The sequence below is a fragment of the Bactrocera oleae genome, chromosome 5 (genome assembly GCF_042242935.1).
Source record: "Bactrocera oleae isolate idBacOlea1 chromosome 5, idBacOlea1, whole genome shotgun sequence".
In the NCBI taxonomy this organism is placed as follows: Eukaryota; Metazoa; Arthropoda; class Insecta; order Diptera; family Tephritidae; genus Bactrocera; species Bactrocera oleae.
The window spans coordinates 19,832,093-19,849,029 of NC_091539.1; the positions used below are offsets into that span (position 1 = coordinate 19,832,093).

General features: G+C 31.8%; 1 protein-coding gene across 1 annotated transcript in view; it reads right to left on the reverse strand.

The window, feature by feature from the left end:
• Positions 1 to 2,050: 2,050 nt before the first annotated feature.
• Nup205 (nuclear pore complex protein Nup205) overlaps positions 2,051 to 16,937 on the reverse strand; it is a 49,988-nt gene continuing 35,101 nt past the window's right edge. Inside the window, exons 6-17 of the mRNA XM_070110589.1 lie at positions 16,614 to 16,807; positions 16,339 to 16,491; positions 15,683 to 15,884; positions 14,683 to 15,532; positions 13,876 to 14,619; positions 13,610 to 13,817; positions 12,667 to 12,901; positions 10,731 to 11,457; positions 10,388 to 10,674; positions 3,545 to 3,705; positions 2,735 to 2,905; positions 2,051 to 2,316 (exon numbers count right to left, since the gene is read on the reverse strand). Of these exons, the coding sequence (XP_069966690.1) occupies positions 2,132 to 2,316; positions 2,735 to 2,905; positions 3,545 to 3,705; positions 10,388 to 10,674; positions 10,731 to 11,457; positions 12,667 to 12,901; positions 13,610 to 13,817; positions 13,876 to 14,619; positions 14,683 to 15,532; positions 15,683 to 15,884; positions 16,339 to 16,491; positions 16,614 to 16,807 (4,117 nt within the window). The 3' untranslated portion in view covers positions 2,051 to 2,131. The remainder of the gene's footprint in view (positions 2,317 to 2,734; positions 2,906 to 3,544; positions 3,706 to 10,387; positions 10,675 to 10,730; positions 11,458 to 12,666; positions 12,902 to 13,609; positions 13,818 to 13,875; positions 14,620 to 14,682; positions 15,533 to 15,682; positions 15,885 to 16,338; positions 16,492 to 16,613; positions 16,808 to 16,937) is intronic.

Sequence of the window (16,937 nt, forward strand, 5' to 3'; positions counted from 1 at the left end):
AAGTTTACTGGTCAGATCAATTGTAAATAGCACAAATTTAGGGGAATCCCCTGCAAGCAATGCGAGTAACTGATTATGATAGCAATTAATTTTACGTTAATGTATTTGTGATTACCTCTTTAATTTTTTCTTACCTTAAAAATGTAATAACCTATTCTTTTTGTTAGCAACACAGCTGTTTTACATAATCCTTGTTTTTCACAAATTTTAATACGTTTTAAGGATAAGGAACCAATCACCTATTTTTGCATACGACCAACGTCTTTTTTACACGTTTTTTTCTGAATATATTGTTTTCCGTGTGAAAACAGAATTAGGTGTATAATATACACTGTATATGTACATTTGTTACATCGTAAACATGCCACGAAAGTGTTCTAACAATCCTGAAGTTTTTGTTTTGTGTGTGAAGAATTAACTATTAAATCTCAGCATCATAATTTCACGCCATTAATTGAACAGTGCTACTTATTTTGGACTTCCCGTGAGAAATCAAGATAAATCCTGGGTTCCACATACCAGTGAAACGGAAATACTACTTTTGAACGGGAAGGAAAAGAAATATTCAAAGTATTGACCATTGCTTTTATCACATATGGGCGCACTTTTCTGGCAAATTGTGGATACCATGCCAATAAATATGTTGTTTTTTGAAGAATACCAATCAGACACCCAAGTTTTGGTTTCTGTGTAGGAATCAAAGTGCATGCAAATCTGATACTCTTTCGTGCCTTTGAAGCACATTTTTACAAGTGTTTTGCGATTTTTCATTTATCTTTATTCAATTCATGTGGCACCCATTTTTCATACTTTTTGATCTTTCCCAAAGCTTTCAAACGGCCTGAAATTGTTTGCTGTGCAACATTTAACATGACTGCCATTTGCTTTAGACTCAAGGTATCATCTTCATCCAATATTGCTTGCAGTTCGGCGTCTTCAAACTTGTTTGGTGGTCTTCCACGTTCTTCATTTCTCACATCAAAATCATTATCTCTGAACCGTTGAAACCATCTTTTGCATGTTGCTTCTCCATATGTCTTGACAAGCATTCGATGCGACTCTGCAGCACTTTTCTTCAAAGGGAAACAAAAAATGAATGCTTTCCGCAAATCATCATTTTCCGGTAGAAAATTCGACATTTTCAATACAATGCAAAAATATGATGTTGATTGTTCAATGAATGTAAAGTTATTGAATATATCTGACAGACGTTATGCCAACCAAACAGAAAAAAAATTAAGGTTCGTTCACAACAAATGTTCCCTACCAACACATTTGAATCTTAACGCTCACTTCATACCGGTACACCTGATAAATGTTGTGTAATGTGTGTGAGGCTGCTGGTTGGGTTAAGCCCAGTCACATGACACTTGATATACCAATGATTTGGACAGAAACAAAGGATCATGTAATGATTTTTATTTCTGTTTGACTCAAACAAAAGGCATTACAACCAAGTCCAAGCACACTACTCAGTAACTTGTCTTTAACCAACAGACCCATTTTACATAGTACCGAGCTGCCTGTGCCAAAGTTACAGCCTGGCTACTGCTTTGTATATATCTGAAAGAGAAATCCCTTAAACCGTGCGAACCAAAAATTAAAGAGTGATTATTTGTAGGTCCACAAATACGGCAATTGATAAAGTATAAGAACTTTGAAGAAAAACTGAATGATCAGGAAAAACTTTTGCACTCCTTATTATTGTTTAGTGGCCGTAGTACATTCAAAATTTTGTATATTTATAATTTGTTAACTAGTGCAACTGCAACAAAATTTGCATTTTCAAAAATTAAAATGTTTGAAATATTCCTTATTAATACTCTCACTGATGATTTTGATAGCAACTTTTTTTGATTTCTATTAGAAAAGTATAAAAAGAGAATTAATCGTGCAAAAAAGTCTTCAGTCCCATAACTTATGTTTGTATATATAACTTTCATAATGATAAATACAAAAAACTTTACAACTGTTATGTGCTTTGTTTGTAAAGACGCTGCGCTATTATGCTACATACGTTTCGCTAATTAGACTATTACTGAAGTACACATTATATTATTTCTATAATTTCTATATTTAATTTTCTGTCATTTATTTTTATATTCGTGTTTAAGTTGTACAAAACCTTATTTTAAACACCTGGAAGAAGCTGGATTAATGACTTTATCCGACGCACTAATGTGCAATTAAAGTAATTCGCAGAATCTGATCCAGAAGACGATGCAAGATGGTTGCAAAATGTCTCATTGAAGACTGAAATCATATTTTGTTTCAATAAGCCGAAATCCTCTATGGTTGTGGCATTCGGAAGGTATTCTGTAAATGTGTAAATTTCTTATTACAATTTTCCTCAGAGTTTTTTGGGATTATATTTTATAGCTAGTTTATATACATACATATGTATGAACATCTCGAACTAAAGTTTATTTAAATTAATTAGCGTTTTTTTTGTTGCAAATTTGACACTTGAAAATAATATCGAGTTGATATGAAAATGAAAATTCAGAAGATCTTTAACATATTTATAGTCGCTTAATAAATGATATACAGCCAAGTAATCGCATAGATATCAAACATACTACAAAGTTATATTAAAATATTTTAAAACTGTTTTATTTGTGAATGGTATTCTAGCTTCGGTGCAACCAAAGTTACCTTTTTTTGTTGTAATCTACTTTTACAACATTAAGTTAGAGAGAAAGTATTTATAGTATACAATTATTTTTATCATTACCTTCGATGGTAAGTGTTAAACCCTGTCCAGTTGCACTAGCATTCGATCTAACGTAAAAGTTCAAGTGTAACCACAATAAATACAAAGTTTGTTCGATGATAAAAACGTATAACGAAAGTTCCTTTTGTCTGCTTTCATATTGTTTAATCCATTCGTTATTAGAAAAGCGAACTGAAAAAATATAGGCAAATTATTTACTAATTTATAAATTAAGCGTTAAATGATATAAATTTACAAATAAATGAATATCAACGTAGTTGAATAATTTGAGTTCATATATACAACAAAAAACAAGGTCTTGGACGTTTAATTAAAAATCCATACTGCAATTTCGACTTAAAAACTATGAGTACTCTAACAAACGCATTAATTTTTTACAACCTTATTTACTATTTTGTGAGATTTAGTATTGATCGTTGTAGTGTCTGTGTCCTCTCAATTGACTGAATTCTCAAAACTCGCAGGGGTAACCTTTTAAGATTTTAGCATGCATTATCATCATGTAAGAAAGTCGGTCGTTATCTTCTGCGTTCTTAATATAACATTACTCCTTTACTAGTATCAGATTTTGAACAACAATATATTTACAAACATAACAGGTTAATACTGTCTGTCTGTTTCTGGTTAAATATGAACACTATAATTAGGCTATGGAACTAAAAACAGGAAATATTACAAAATAAAAACGGCTGACTTAAAAAAAATTGTTCTTTGTTCTCAAAGTTCTCAATATGCAAGTCATTATGTGCGACAAGAGATGACTCAAAAAATAGTGCATTTTACGATGTCAATAAAATGTATCTTACTTACTAGAGTTATCAATGCTAGCATCTGCCATGTAAGATCTGTGGGAAACTATATTATCAGTAATTCGTTTTTGCATCTCTAAATATTCTACCGATCCTTGCAAGTGATTCAACACTGTCGTGAAGTCTAGCGATTCAGTTACACTTCTCTCCAATTTATCCATTCTGAAAAAATAATTTAAATTTTATATATAATCGTATATACGATGTATATTGCCCAGATAACTAGAAAAGATCTCATGTTACAAGTGTAAAACATATTTTTATTTATTATGTTTAAATAATTTAGTAAAAGATATTTCATTCCATAATACATATGCAAAATTCAGAAAGTACGTCACAAAACTTTCAAAATTATCAGTCAAAATTATAAAAAAAAAATCGAGTATATCGTTTTATTTATTTATTTATTAAACAAACGTCTATCGGCAATATGCAAAGAAAAATTTTAAATTTTATTTATTGTAATATAAGAGGGACAGTACGTAGATTGGTTAGTACATACTAGATTGGTTAATTAATTGACTAATAGTAGTCAGCTTGCTCTTTAGGGCGGATGAAATTGCTGTATGATCCACCATAGAAATCGTTATGTAGAGAGTTGACGAGAGTAGCAATGCGATTGTACACTACATAGTTTTTAGCTGATTGTATTGTTTTGAGTATACGTTTGCGTCTTAAATACAGGTTAGCTGAAACAAACTGAAAACTATTATGGATTTCAGACGCATCGATGACTGTTGGCTATTTTAAAGAAAAATGCTAGATCCGCAATTTGACGTCGAGAACTAAGGCTATTAATTTAAAAGTAGCGACAGATCTCTTCTGGTCAGCAGCCATTTGATGGTTGCACATATCGATATGCTAAAGTCTTGCACATTTTTCTTTGGACCTTCTCAATACGATTAATAAGGAGTTCAGTATATGGCGACCACATAACTGAACCATATTCCAATATTGGTTGAACAAGCGAGTAATAAAGATGAATCAGCGTGTAAGGATTGAAGAAGTCACTACAGGTCCTGGTGATGAAACCCAACATCTTGTGAGCTTGTTGGGTAATTTTATCAGTGTGTTTAGTAAAAGAAAACTTATGGCCCATAATAATTCCCAGGTCATTGATGTCTTCAACTTCAGTGACTTTATTATTAACTAGCTTATAGTCAGTCGAAGTATTAGTATGTGAACGTGAGAAAGATATAGCGGCACACTTTTTTATGTTTAAATCCAATTTGTTATTGATACACCATGTCCTGTTGGAGAGCATGATAATCTGAGTTGTTTACGATTATTCTGTAGATCTTCAGGTCGTCGGCATAGAGAAGGTATTCTGAGCTAAAATTGACACCGTTGTCGTTGATAAATATGTTAAACATGATGGGACCCAGGTGTGATCACTGTGGTACCCCTGTTTTGACATCGTATTTGGATGATAGATGACCATCAATTCTGACTTGGAGTCTTCTGTCGACTAGATATGAGCTAATCCTTTTTAGGGCGTTACCTCGCACACTAATTGCGCCTAGCTTCTATAGTAGGATGTCGTGGTTGACTCTATCAAAAGCCTTACTAAAATCAGTGTAGACTGCATGCACGTTATATCCATTATTCATTGCATTCAGGATATAACTTACATAAGTAAACTAGTTTGAAGTAGTAGACCTTCCACCAACAAATCCATGTTGTTTAGTCGTAATAATCTCGGAGAAGAATTGAGTCAGTTGAGGAAGAATTAGTTTCGCAAAGAGCTTTGCTAGTGCTTACTGAAAATATTCGGAATACCGTCCTGTCCAGCACTTTTTTGGGATTTAGCGATTGCAGTGTCTTGTTGACATTTTCCACAGTGACATCCAGGTCATTCAATATATGCTGGAAACAAGTTACTAGCTTCCTCACCGATTTCGCTGTTGTTGCTTCTTTTCTTGTTACTAACGAACTTCCAAAATTCTTTCGAATCTGAAAGAACTAATTGCTCAACTTTGTTTACATAGTTTTTATAACATGACGCACTGACATCTTTGCATTCTCTTCTGAGATCTGTGCTGTCTTTTTTAGCTTAATTTTCTGGATTAGCTCATTGGAAAACCAATATGGGAAGTTATTTGACCTGTTTATGTGCACTGGAACGTAGAGAGAAATTCCATCTTGTATTGTTTCGTAAAAATAACTAATTTTTTCTTCTAATGAGACGTGAGCATATAATTCCGACCAGTCAGTCGTTAAGAAAAATGCGTTGAGATTCGCGTAATCTGCCTTTTTGAATGCAAGTGAGGGCAATTCAGCTGTTTTGAGTTCAGGTAGAAGTTCTACCGTGATTTCTAATGTAGGATGATATTTGTCAATGAATATGATGGATTCAGTATTACTAATAATAATTTCTATGCTAGAGAAGCAAAGATTTAGGAGACCGTGGTGCTCATTGAGGATAGTCGATAATGAGTCTAGCATTTTTATGTTTGTTTTTCAAGTAGGACAGCTGTTGGCAGTGTAATTTGTAAACTACATACGATGATTGAGGTGGTAGATAGATGCAGCCGATGATAAGATCTGCGTTATTGCACTTGACTTTGATATAAATTTGTTATAAGCAGTTATCTCGGCATAAATGTGTTGTTTTATCGCTATAAAGACGCCGCCACGACGGGTGCAACTACTTGTTAAATTGCTTCTGTCCTTCCTGAAAATTAAATAGGAATTGTCGATAATTTCACCATATAATATAGCTGGGTGGAGCCAAGACTCGGTGATACAATATACATCAGCATTACTGGCCGGTGACTTAGACCTCTCACGTTCTGGAAGTTATCGCTAGTGTTGTCGGACACACTCTTCTCGGCGAGCGAGCGAAAATTCTTATTGACAATCTTAGGAATTCCATTTATGTACTTGATTATTTTTGTTGAGTCGCCGTTCTTAGTTAATGAATCCCGAGTGAAAGTTCAACTAGAGAGTAGATTTTTTAAGTAGAGCTGTTGGGCTTGTGTTTGATCAAATTTAAAAAATATTTGAGATCTGAAAGTATCGTCTATTAGCTTGCACTTTAGGATGTACAAGGCTACGTCTGGTACGTACGTACAAGGCTACGTCTGGTGAAAGTGTTGGGCGACCAAGTCGGCGTAATTTGAGGTTTGTTATATTACTGACAATGTTAGGCCGTATCACAGCAAGAAATTTGGATTTGTCTTCCTCCAGACGCTCCTGGCCACCCATTTTCATCGACTCTATGACATTGACTGCTATTACGTTGGATCGACGTCTTTTCCGTTCCGCCAGCTCAGCAAATATGTCATCAGTAGATGTAGATATGTCCGGATATTTTGTTTATTTATACGAGCAATTTCCTTGAATTCCTCATTGGTTAAATTTGTACATTTGAGATGGACCCGGTACGACATGATGCACAGAGAATACTTGCTTGATTATCTTTAATATTAGTGGAACAGATGCTGCACACGTGTGCGATTCCGCTCTGTTTTCTAGGTGGCATGTTAATTCGCTTAATGGTATTATTAATGTCACTGCCCAAGTAATGATTGAGAAAAATATAATCAGGGCTGTTGTAGAATCTGATAGTTGTCGGAATCAGAATTGAAATCGATAAAACAAAAATGTTGTAGGTGTCATGAATTCAGATATTATTGGTTTGACGTTCGAAACCGAAATTGTATCGGTTAGGGGTGTCCCAAAAACCAATTTTATCGGTTTTGTTATCAGAAACAAAGCAAGAGGATTTTTGCTGACAGTTGTAAGTTAAAAAAAATATATATATTATTTTACGATTTAGTTTATCGTTATTTATATAGGAGAAAACACAAAAATAAAACAAAAAATGTCATAATTATTGAATTTATGAAAAAAATCAAGATATTTTAAGAGGATTTACAAAACGTAATTTAAGACCCAAATTCGTCTTTTTTCCGTCGATAATGTGATATAAATCTGTAAAATAAGCATGTATACAAACATGAAATTCCCCTGGTGCATCAGTGGATTACTGTTATCTCTTAATTTCTTCCTTTTAATTTTTTTATTGTTTTTTTTTCAATAAAATAAAAGCTAAAATATCGCAACTCATTATAAACTTTAGTAGATTTATTCAGTATTTTAAATTTATCAAACGCTTCCAAATGTATTCATTAGCAAGTTTTGTCACATTAGTAAACAGCTGATTCGAATATTGGTTTGGTATATGTTCGAAAAGACGAAAATCCAATCAGATTCTGTGACACCATTGAAAATGAGAATTGGTTTGCAATTCTGACAACTACGCAAATCTGTCTTGGATTCCACAACACCCCTGATTAACATTCGTCTCAATGTGTATATTGGCAATTTAATTAATTAATTAACGTAATTATTAATACAATTTACACAGCACGAAATGTAAACACTTCAACTGTTTAGCTCTCAAAGCTGATGTGATTTAATAGCGCTTTCAATCATAGTCTAAAATATTACATAACAATTTGAATTAGATCGATAAGTTCTTCTATTATCTAGCTATTATGGAAATCTAAAGAACAATCTAAAATTTGGTACAACCCATTGATACCCTATAGTTAGATAAAAGTAAATATCTCCCTCAATCTACAGCTACGCCTTCTCTGTACAAAGATTATGTTCAAAAAAACTACTAAAAAGTGCCATTTTACTAATTTTAATTAAATTTAGTGCACCATTATCTTACAAAATCGCCCACTTTACATTTCATTTATGATATAGGTATAAATCAAGCACCAATGAACATATGAAAATTAGACTAATTGCTCGAAATTGAAGCTTAAGTGCCTACATATATGTATATACAGTTGCGGTTAAAATACTTCTTCTAAAATTTTAAATTCGCTTTTTATATTGGCAATGTATGTATTTTATTTATAAGTATCATAAAAGAAAACTTATGTTATTAAAATTTCATTTCGAAAGGTTTTGCATATATAGGCGGTCAAAAAATTGTCGTATAATTCAGCTGAGTAAAAAGTTTGTTGAAATAATTGTCAATGTACAAGAATTTCAGAATTATACTTAAGTATAGGAGAAATAATCAATACTCATTTTCAAGGCTTTTATTCGCTATAACAATGGCATATCGCCGATGCGTTGAATTAATAAGATTTTCACATCGTTCCTTTTTCAGGTTGCGCCACTAACTTATGTTTATTTAGAGATCCAAAAACTACTTTTCTGAAACCATTGCTAAGACCAACTTGCCTGTGTGGTTTGTCATTATTTTGTTGAATTCGATCAATGCTCAAATCATAATAAATAAACTAGATCCCCCATGATTAACTGATGTTGTTGTGTATTTTAAAGTGTATTTGGAATTGACTGGTCGTCTTACGTATTGGCGAGACTCCTAGTTTCTTATAGGATCTGTCTATGAAATATTTCTTATTCTACTAGGGGCCAATCGAAGTGCTCATTTGCGAACATCAACCTTTGACCATATGTGTTTTCACAATCTCACAAACGTCTACGAATAGTTTAAACATAATAGTTCATGCATACACTTGTCTCCACACTTCGTTTAGTTTTTATTGAAAGTGCAAAAGGCTAAGTGATCGGACCACTATAGTATACAGATGCCATTCAAACTGAACGATCAATATCAAGATAAAGATATGCACCTGTCAAGGGTATTATAGCTTCGGTGCAGCCGAAGTTAACGTTTTTTCTTGTTTTTTGATAAGTTCGCGCTAATAAGCCGTGCAGTGCTTGCCTTGTCCCATTGCATGAATTTTACAGAATGATAAGGAAATACTCAATACTTACTTTTTTTTGAAAATATTTATTTTAAATATGTGTTTTGACTGCTCAATCCTTTCACTACTGTTTTTTTTCGCAACTTCGTTCTGGATACTGGTAGCAGGTTAAACTCCCCGACATACCAAATATATGTATGTCCTGCATGCAATGAGTCTCCGCATGACACTAACCACCCCTTTGCATGCCCAACGAACCCCACTCATCTAGCACCCATTTCCCTATGGTGCGACCCTGTCGAAACAGCTCGTTTCCTGGTCCTCCCGTTAGATGACCTCAACGACAACCAAATTGAAACTTACCACCCAAGCGGGGAATAGGTAACAGTTACAACAACAACATCACTACTGTTATTTTGACGGCCCGAAAGCCCAGACTTAAAAAAATAAATGAAATTACATTAGCAAGTATTAAGCTATATAGGTACAGTGGTACCTTTTTTATTACACCCTATCTTCATGCAAAACAATTAATGTAACGAGAGAAATTATAAACACTAATGCTAAAAACACTATATGCCAAAGTAGCACCAATATATGTATATATTCACCAAGTACATATGCATATATACATATATACCTATATACTTGTATTATATCTATACTTTCTTTTTACCGTAAATATCATTAAATTTCTCTGAAAATAAAGTAGTCTGTTGCTAAAAATGAATAAAGTCGCTACAGTACACTTCCAATAGATCCCATATATCTAATACATTGATTTTCGAACTTACGACTTTATACTTAATATATTGGTCAATATATAAGATATTTTAACAAAATTAAGCGAACGTATTTCTTCAGTAATACTGTCCTCGAATTAGCCCAGCTATAATTTAGTAGATATAATGCAATCGATGCATAATTATCGGATATTTAATTCAATTGTTACATTTTCAATATAAACGTTTACAGATATTGCTTTGATACGAAATGTGAGTGTATATAATGTTCGGCTGCCCCGAACTTAGTCTTTCTTTACATGTTGAGAACTAGTTTTTGTTATTATATTAAAATTAAAAATTATTTTGTGACGAAACAACATCAAGAATTATAATTAGTTGAAAACGTTTATAATTACCTACCTACTAAGTGATGTATTTTTCTTCGGTTTGAAGAGAATATCACTCAAGTTTATAGTATTTGTAAATTTGTAGCGGAAGAAAATTGTAACATTTGCGGCGATGTCCACATAGTGTTTGATGCAATTAGGTTCCGAAAATTCGTTTATTTGAGCATCCAGTTTTGTGTTTCGCTTCAAAATATCGTTGTTTAATACAAAATAACAGAATATATGCAACATATATTTATTAATTTTGTGAGAGTAGATTTTGTATTGATTCGTGTTTACGTCATCTGGTAAGTATATATCCTAAAAAACAAGACACCATGAATCAGCAGTCAAAAATGTTCATGCAAATATTGTACCTTTCGCATAACTCGCGCAATAATGCCAGTAACCATAGAAAGTTCATTCATAATACCCAAATCCGAATGGGACAAACCGGTTCTTAGTATGAACTCGGTGATTTCAAAGTGAGAAAACAAAAAATTCGCTATTTGGGAAATAGCTGACAGATTGTCCATTCCAAGAGTTGATATAATAGCATTACATAGCTGTATAGCTGGGAAAAATATCTGACGAAAGCGATTGTTCACTGCAGGCAGAAACTCCGATATGGCATTTTGACTATTTACAAAGCCTTGAAAATTTGGATGCAAATCAAACACCCTCATTTTAGATAAAACACTTAATAGTTTAGCTGATAACAGCATTTCAGCACCCATAGAACAATTAGCAAATCTGAGTAGTAGTGCCATGTGTGATTCGTAGACATATAATGCTTTTATATTTTTAATTGAGTCACTTACGATAAGGCATAAATCTTGATCGGATTTTTCTAAGTTTTCGATGACATTAGCTAAATAACCCCTATTTGCAAACAATTGCAAGACACTTTGAATATTATTAAATTCTAACGCTGAAACAAAACACGACATAGCAAGCATTTTACATACATCATGCCCAATAACACAATCACGACACATTATATCAATTAATTTATCTCCAAATAACGAAAATAATTCGACTGGAACCTGCGTTACTACTGGGTTTACTGAAGGTGCAAGTTTTTTATCTAAACGAGAAACAAATCTGAAATATAAATAATAAATATATATGTTAATAATAAATATATATATAAAAATATATTTAGAAAGAAACAGTTTAGTTAAAGAGCACTAGAAAAGTGAAAAACTGAGCAAACAGATAATATTAGTACCCCTATTATGGTTTTCAACTTCATTCAGTTGAATTGAATTTAAAACAATAATCAAACTGTTTTTCGTATTACTAACTTTAACTACAAGTATTTTCAGTCGCAGTTCCATTGATGAAAAAGTGAAATGAAAAAATGAGTAATTAAAAATCGCAAATCCATTTATGTTACAAGTAAATGTTTTTGCAGACTGGTAAATCCTTTTCATTTAAATAAGGAAGCATTTAGTTTTTTACTAAATGAGATGAAGGAACCACAAACTCTCTGCTTCGTCCAGTTTCGGTATTTTTCTCACGAGATCAACAAATCTTTCATCTTGTTTTATCTACATATGTATTTACAAAATAACTGATTAAAACAGTTCAAATTATGTATAAAATAGCTTTCCGTTTTTCATTATCTATTAATAATATTTTTTTTAAATAAATGCAGTAATGTTCAATCACAACTACCCTCGGGCAGTGTTGAAAACTATAATACCACAAAAACGTCGAAGTTTTACAACACTCCAAGCGAATTTTTTTACGAAGCTATTTGCTATCGATAATTCCGAATTTCAACCAAAATCGAAATGGGGGGCTTAAATGTTGAACATAAACTTTTTGCTTTAGAGAAGAAGATAATTTCCCATTACTTCAAGAAGATTTAAAAAAAAAAGAACTAGACGGATCACAATACAAAATACACAAATTTTGCATAACCTATATTAGAGTATGATTGAATTTGTTTACATTAAAAATTAGTAGTAGTTATCCTCTACACTTTGAGTAACTAATAAATAACTTTCAAACTTTGGATGTTACGTGGGTATCAAGTAATAAATTCTTCACATCTACCCAGACAATTTTTGATAAAACCTCAGGAGCCAAAGTGAAGACCAGGAACACTGATTTTCGCTGCCCTCACATACGATTATTACAAAAAAAAAAACTACTTCTTAACATGTCCTATTCAAATGTAAACTTGTCTACCTGTCGATATTTTCAATAACATATTTGATCATTATTATCATTCTAATAACATGAAATAAAATAAAATTTAAGTTAAACCCAATTCTTAAAATTAAGGATATTCGATATACATACGTTTCATAATTACGGGATGTTATGTTTTCTAAGAAATGCCCATTTAACATTCGGAGACAGCTCAGTATTGCAGCATACAAGTTTATTCGAAGCTTTTGAGACTTAACATCGCTTACTACAATCCACTCTAAAAGTCGCTTCAATATTGATTTTAGATTTAATATGTTTGAATCTGAGCTTACAATATTAATAGTTTTCACATTTCCGTAGTATGCAGCGTTAGTTGTATCGTTTCCTGTAATTGTAGAATAAGATAATATTAAATACGGTACAGCATACTTGTTTAGACTAAAATTTTATTTCAATAGGTAGTTATCGAATTACGAGCAAATGCATTTTTTATAGTACCTATATATATTTTCTTTGACAACGTTTTTAAAATATAATAGCATCTAAACATTTAGGAAAGGATCTAGCAGGCTTTGCCTATGTTTCCACTGCAGGATTAACAGTGCGCAAATAGAGTTGAGTCTTTAGCTTAGGTCTATTTTTAGAAAATGATTAAAAACCGAGATTTATGTTCCGAATCAAAAAAATTACTTACAAAATAACAAAATATATTTGGCAATTCGAAATTTTAAAAACGTCAGAAAGACTTTATCCAGAACTGACGAACTGAAAAGCTTTTGAGCTCCATATCACCACATACAAAGACACACTTTAAAAGAAGGTAGGGACTGTGGCATGAACACAGACGGAGGATTTGTCATTTAGTAAAGAAAATAATCAATTAAATTGCGGCCACTGGTTTTGTCTTTTTTACTTGTGGAACTTAAATTCATACGAAGCTTTAGCTCGTTCGTAATTCAGTGACCAGATATTATATGTTTATGAAAAAATAAAATATGTTTATAGAAGTGTTTGGATATAAAAAGATAGACTTAAAAATTAACAAAATTTATGGATTATTCAATCTGTTTATGAAATCAATTAAATTACTTACCCATGTTTTCTAGATTTCGGGAGAAACATTGTCGTAAGCAGACAATGAGTATAAAAATTGCTTCCGATGTTAAAATTGATATTTCCAAAGGAAGTTGTATGGATACTGCTTTGTTAAGAAGTCTTTGTAATATTTCAAATAAAAGTTCTTGCTTGATAGTATATGGCAAAGTATTTTCCGAAGCGTATATAAATATAATTTCAGAAACCTAAAGATTTAATAAAAATACTCAGAATCTAATAAAATTATACAAATAAATACTATACTTGTGCCCAGGCATCCATTACTTTGATCGTTCCCTTGTTTTTATTCCGCATTTCATTTATTTTGAGAGCATATATCAATATGGACTCAATTTCCTGCAATATTAATTTTCGTTGTCCACCGGCTATAGTGCCTTGTACATTGCAAAGCTCATCGTGAAGTATTTTGTGCAATTTTTGTAAATTAATTAATGAGTGACCCTCCTCTGTTATGAATTCGCACTCATTGAATATTTGTTTAGATAAAGAAATATCAAAGAAATCCCATTTAATGGTAGTTATTTCTTTTACCTCAAACTCTAAAAAATCCAGAATGTTACTAAGCAAAAAATTTGGCACTCTTTCAGATTTCGGTTTAATAAAATGCTCATTTAAAACAGGAGATGAATGGGAAAAAAATAAAGTAGAATTAATAGAAAGTTGATCTTCAGACTTGTTAGTAGCAGTACCCAACAAAATTTCACAAATTTGCTGAACTCTACTTATTTGACAATAAGAACTTGATAGTTTTAATTCTATTGCAGTACATTCTAGCAAGTAACTTGTCTGATATAGAATGTGGGAGTATTTGATGTTTTTAAATGGGAGTTCGTGTAAGTGTCGGCAAATAAAATCGTTTGATGCTCGTAAATATCGTAAAATTCCTTCGGATGTTCGTGTATTGGAACACAACAAATATAAGATGAAATATGAGCTCTTGTTAATTTGCTCCAAATCTGCATCGTAGTCATTTGAAGCTCTCATTGCCTATCCAATGGTAGAATATATTAGCTAAGTTATTATAATATTTATTTAAAAAAAAACTCTCACCTCTAAATGTTCATCTAATAAAGCTATTATTGCTTTTAAACAATGATTAAACGAATCTATAATATTAAGTTTTCGTTTTTCGATAGCATCAGTAGTATATTCAAACCCGAGAAGATAATACCCAATATTTGGATATGGTTGTGATATACAATTTCGAAGAAACTCTAATATAGAGGTTTTGATTTTTAAATAAATTTTGTGCGGTTTTAAAAACTCGATAGATTTTCCATAGAAGTTATTTGCATTTATATCCATATCTAGACAATCCACAAACCCTTGACGAATTTCATCATATATATATCCGTTTGAAATAAATACATCCAAGATTTGGGATGAAATATTAGGCATCTTCGAAACCATATTAAGAATATTTACAGCAGCAAAGGAGTGATTGGGTAGCCAACTGCAGTACATGACAAATTTTGTTATATTCAATAGATGATCCGGACGTTGACTGCGTGGATTGACATCTAATATGATTTTGTTTAAACCAAAAATAATATTTGACGTATTCGCAATATTGTGAGAATTCAAAAACTCTTTTTGTTTAATTAATCCTTCTTTTATTATTAAAAGGCAGAGAAGGGCACTTTCCTCAAGCAACTCTCTTTCATTAAATTGTTCGTACTCATCAAGCTTTTGTCGTGCATCATCAATTATTAGAAGAAGTATATTTAAAAAGTGAGATTTTTTTTGCAGCTGTAGCATTATATAATACCCCATTGGCGAACTTTGGTCTTGGAGCTCTTCAAAATCTTTTAACGCTGGTTCATATGTTTGTACTAAATAGTTCAATATTTTCAAACATTTCAAACAGATTTCCCATTTTTCTGTCAAATTTTTATACTGTCTGTTACAAAGATAAAAAGTGTATATTTGTCAATAATATTAAAGATTACATTAAACTTTATAACATTATAAAGCAAACCGCATCGATTTAATTTGTTTGCAAGTAGAAAATATGTATATATAACGAATCTAGTATGTTTGGCCTTTTTACCTATCATAGAATTTGAAGAAAATTTCTTCAAAAACAAAAGTTATATAAGGTTGTAGTCCTGGTTTTCGGTGGTCCGCTCCTAAGTTTTTAGGCATACAAGCTTTTAATAAAGAAAATATCAAGTCTAAGATACCTTGAGAAAGGGGATAACATTCGAGGCGAGATTCGTTCTGTGATATTTCCGTTAGAAGATTGCATGATTCTAGAATAAAAAGAAGTTGTAATGTAACGAGTTAATAGATATTAGTAATTGACATAAAAGTCGAGCAAAAGTTTATGATTAATTATGGTACATGAGCACAAAAACCACAATACTTTAAAATAGTCAATTAGTAAATTGAGGGACTTCAAACAGTCAAAAAGTTAGTAAAAACAAATACATTTTAAAATTTAAAAAAATAAAACGCTGAAAACGAACTTTTTTTGAGTGTACAGTTTGAAAGAATGCTCACTATTTCTATTGAAAGGAAAAAAATATATTATATGTTTGTTTTTATCAATGCACTTTAATTTTGCCATCATATTTATTCTATATATTATTTAAAACTGTTAAAATATTATAGGAAGTTTCCTTCCTCCACTTACAATTTTGAATTATTTTAAATGTTTTAAGTATCAAAAGTTAAGCGAATTATAATATTTGGTGTAATACTTACTGTTGGAACTTATAACAGGTATTGTTGGAATAATTTGAGAAGTCTCAAGGATGTTCCAAAGAATGGTTGCTGTTTCTTTAGACTTGGCTAGCGCAGCCAACGTTTGTAATATATTTCCTTTCAACACAAGTGTTACCGGACAACTTAATAAACCTAAAATATATATATCACTTAATTTATATAGATTTAAATCCATTTATGTATATGAACACGAAGAGATTATTTGAAAGTATGACGACAATTGCATTTTTCAAATAGTAAAGACTTAAATGTACCTAGAAGTATTTGTAATGGGGCCCAATTTGGGTTTTCACAAATTGCTATTCTTGATAATTCATCATAGGTAGCCACGGCTCTTATCACTTCCAGTACTGACTGAAGAGCTTCAATCTCTTGAGGGTTAATACTTCGGTTTAAATGAGTTTTGTAAGATATTTCACTGCCAACCCCATGTTCTTGTCGTAAATTTCTAAAAGTAAATGAAACTAGATAGTATGTCGGTTGATATGTTGTATTGAATAGCCGTATTTTTGGCTTAATCAGATTTTAATAAAGAATTCCAGGGACTTCAAATTATAAAAACGTACACGACGTAGTAT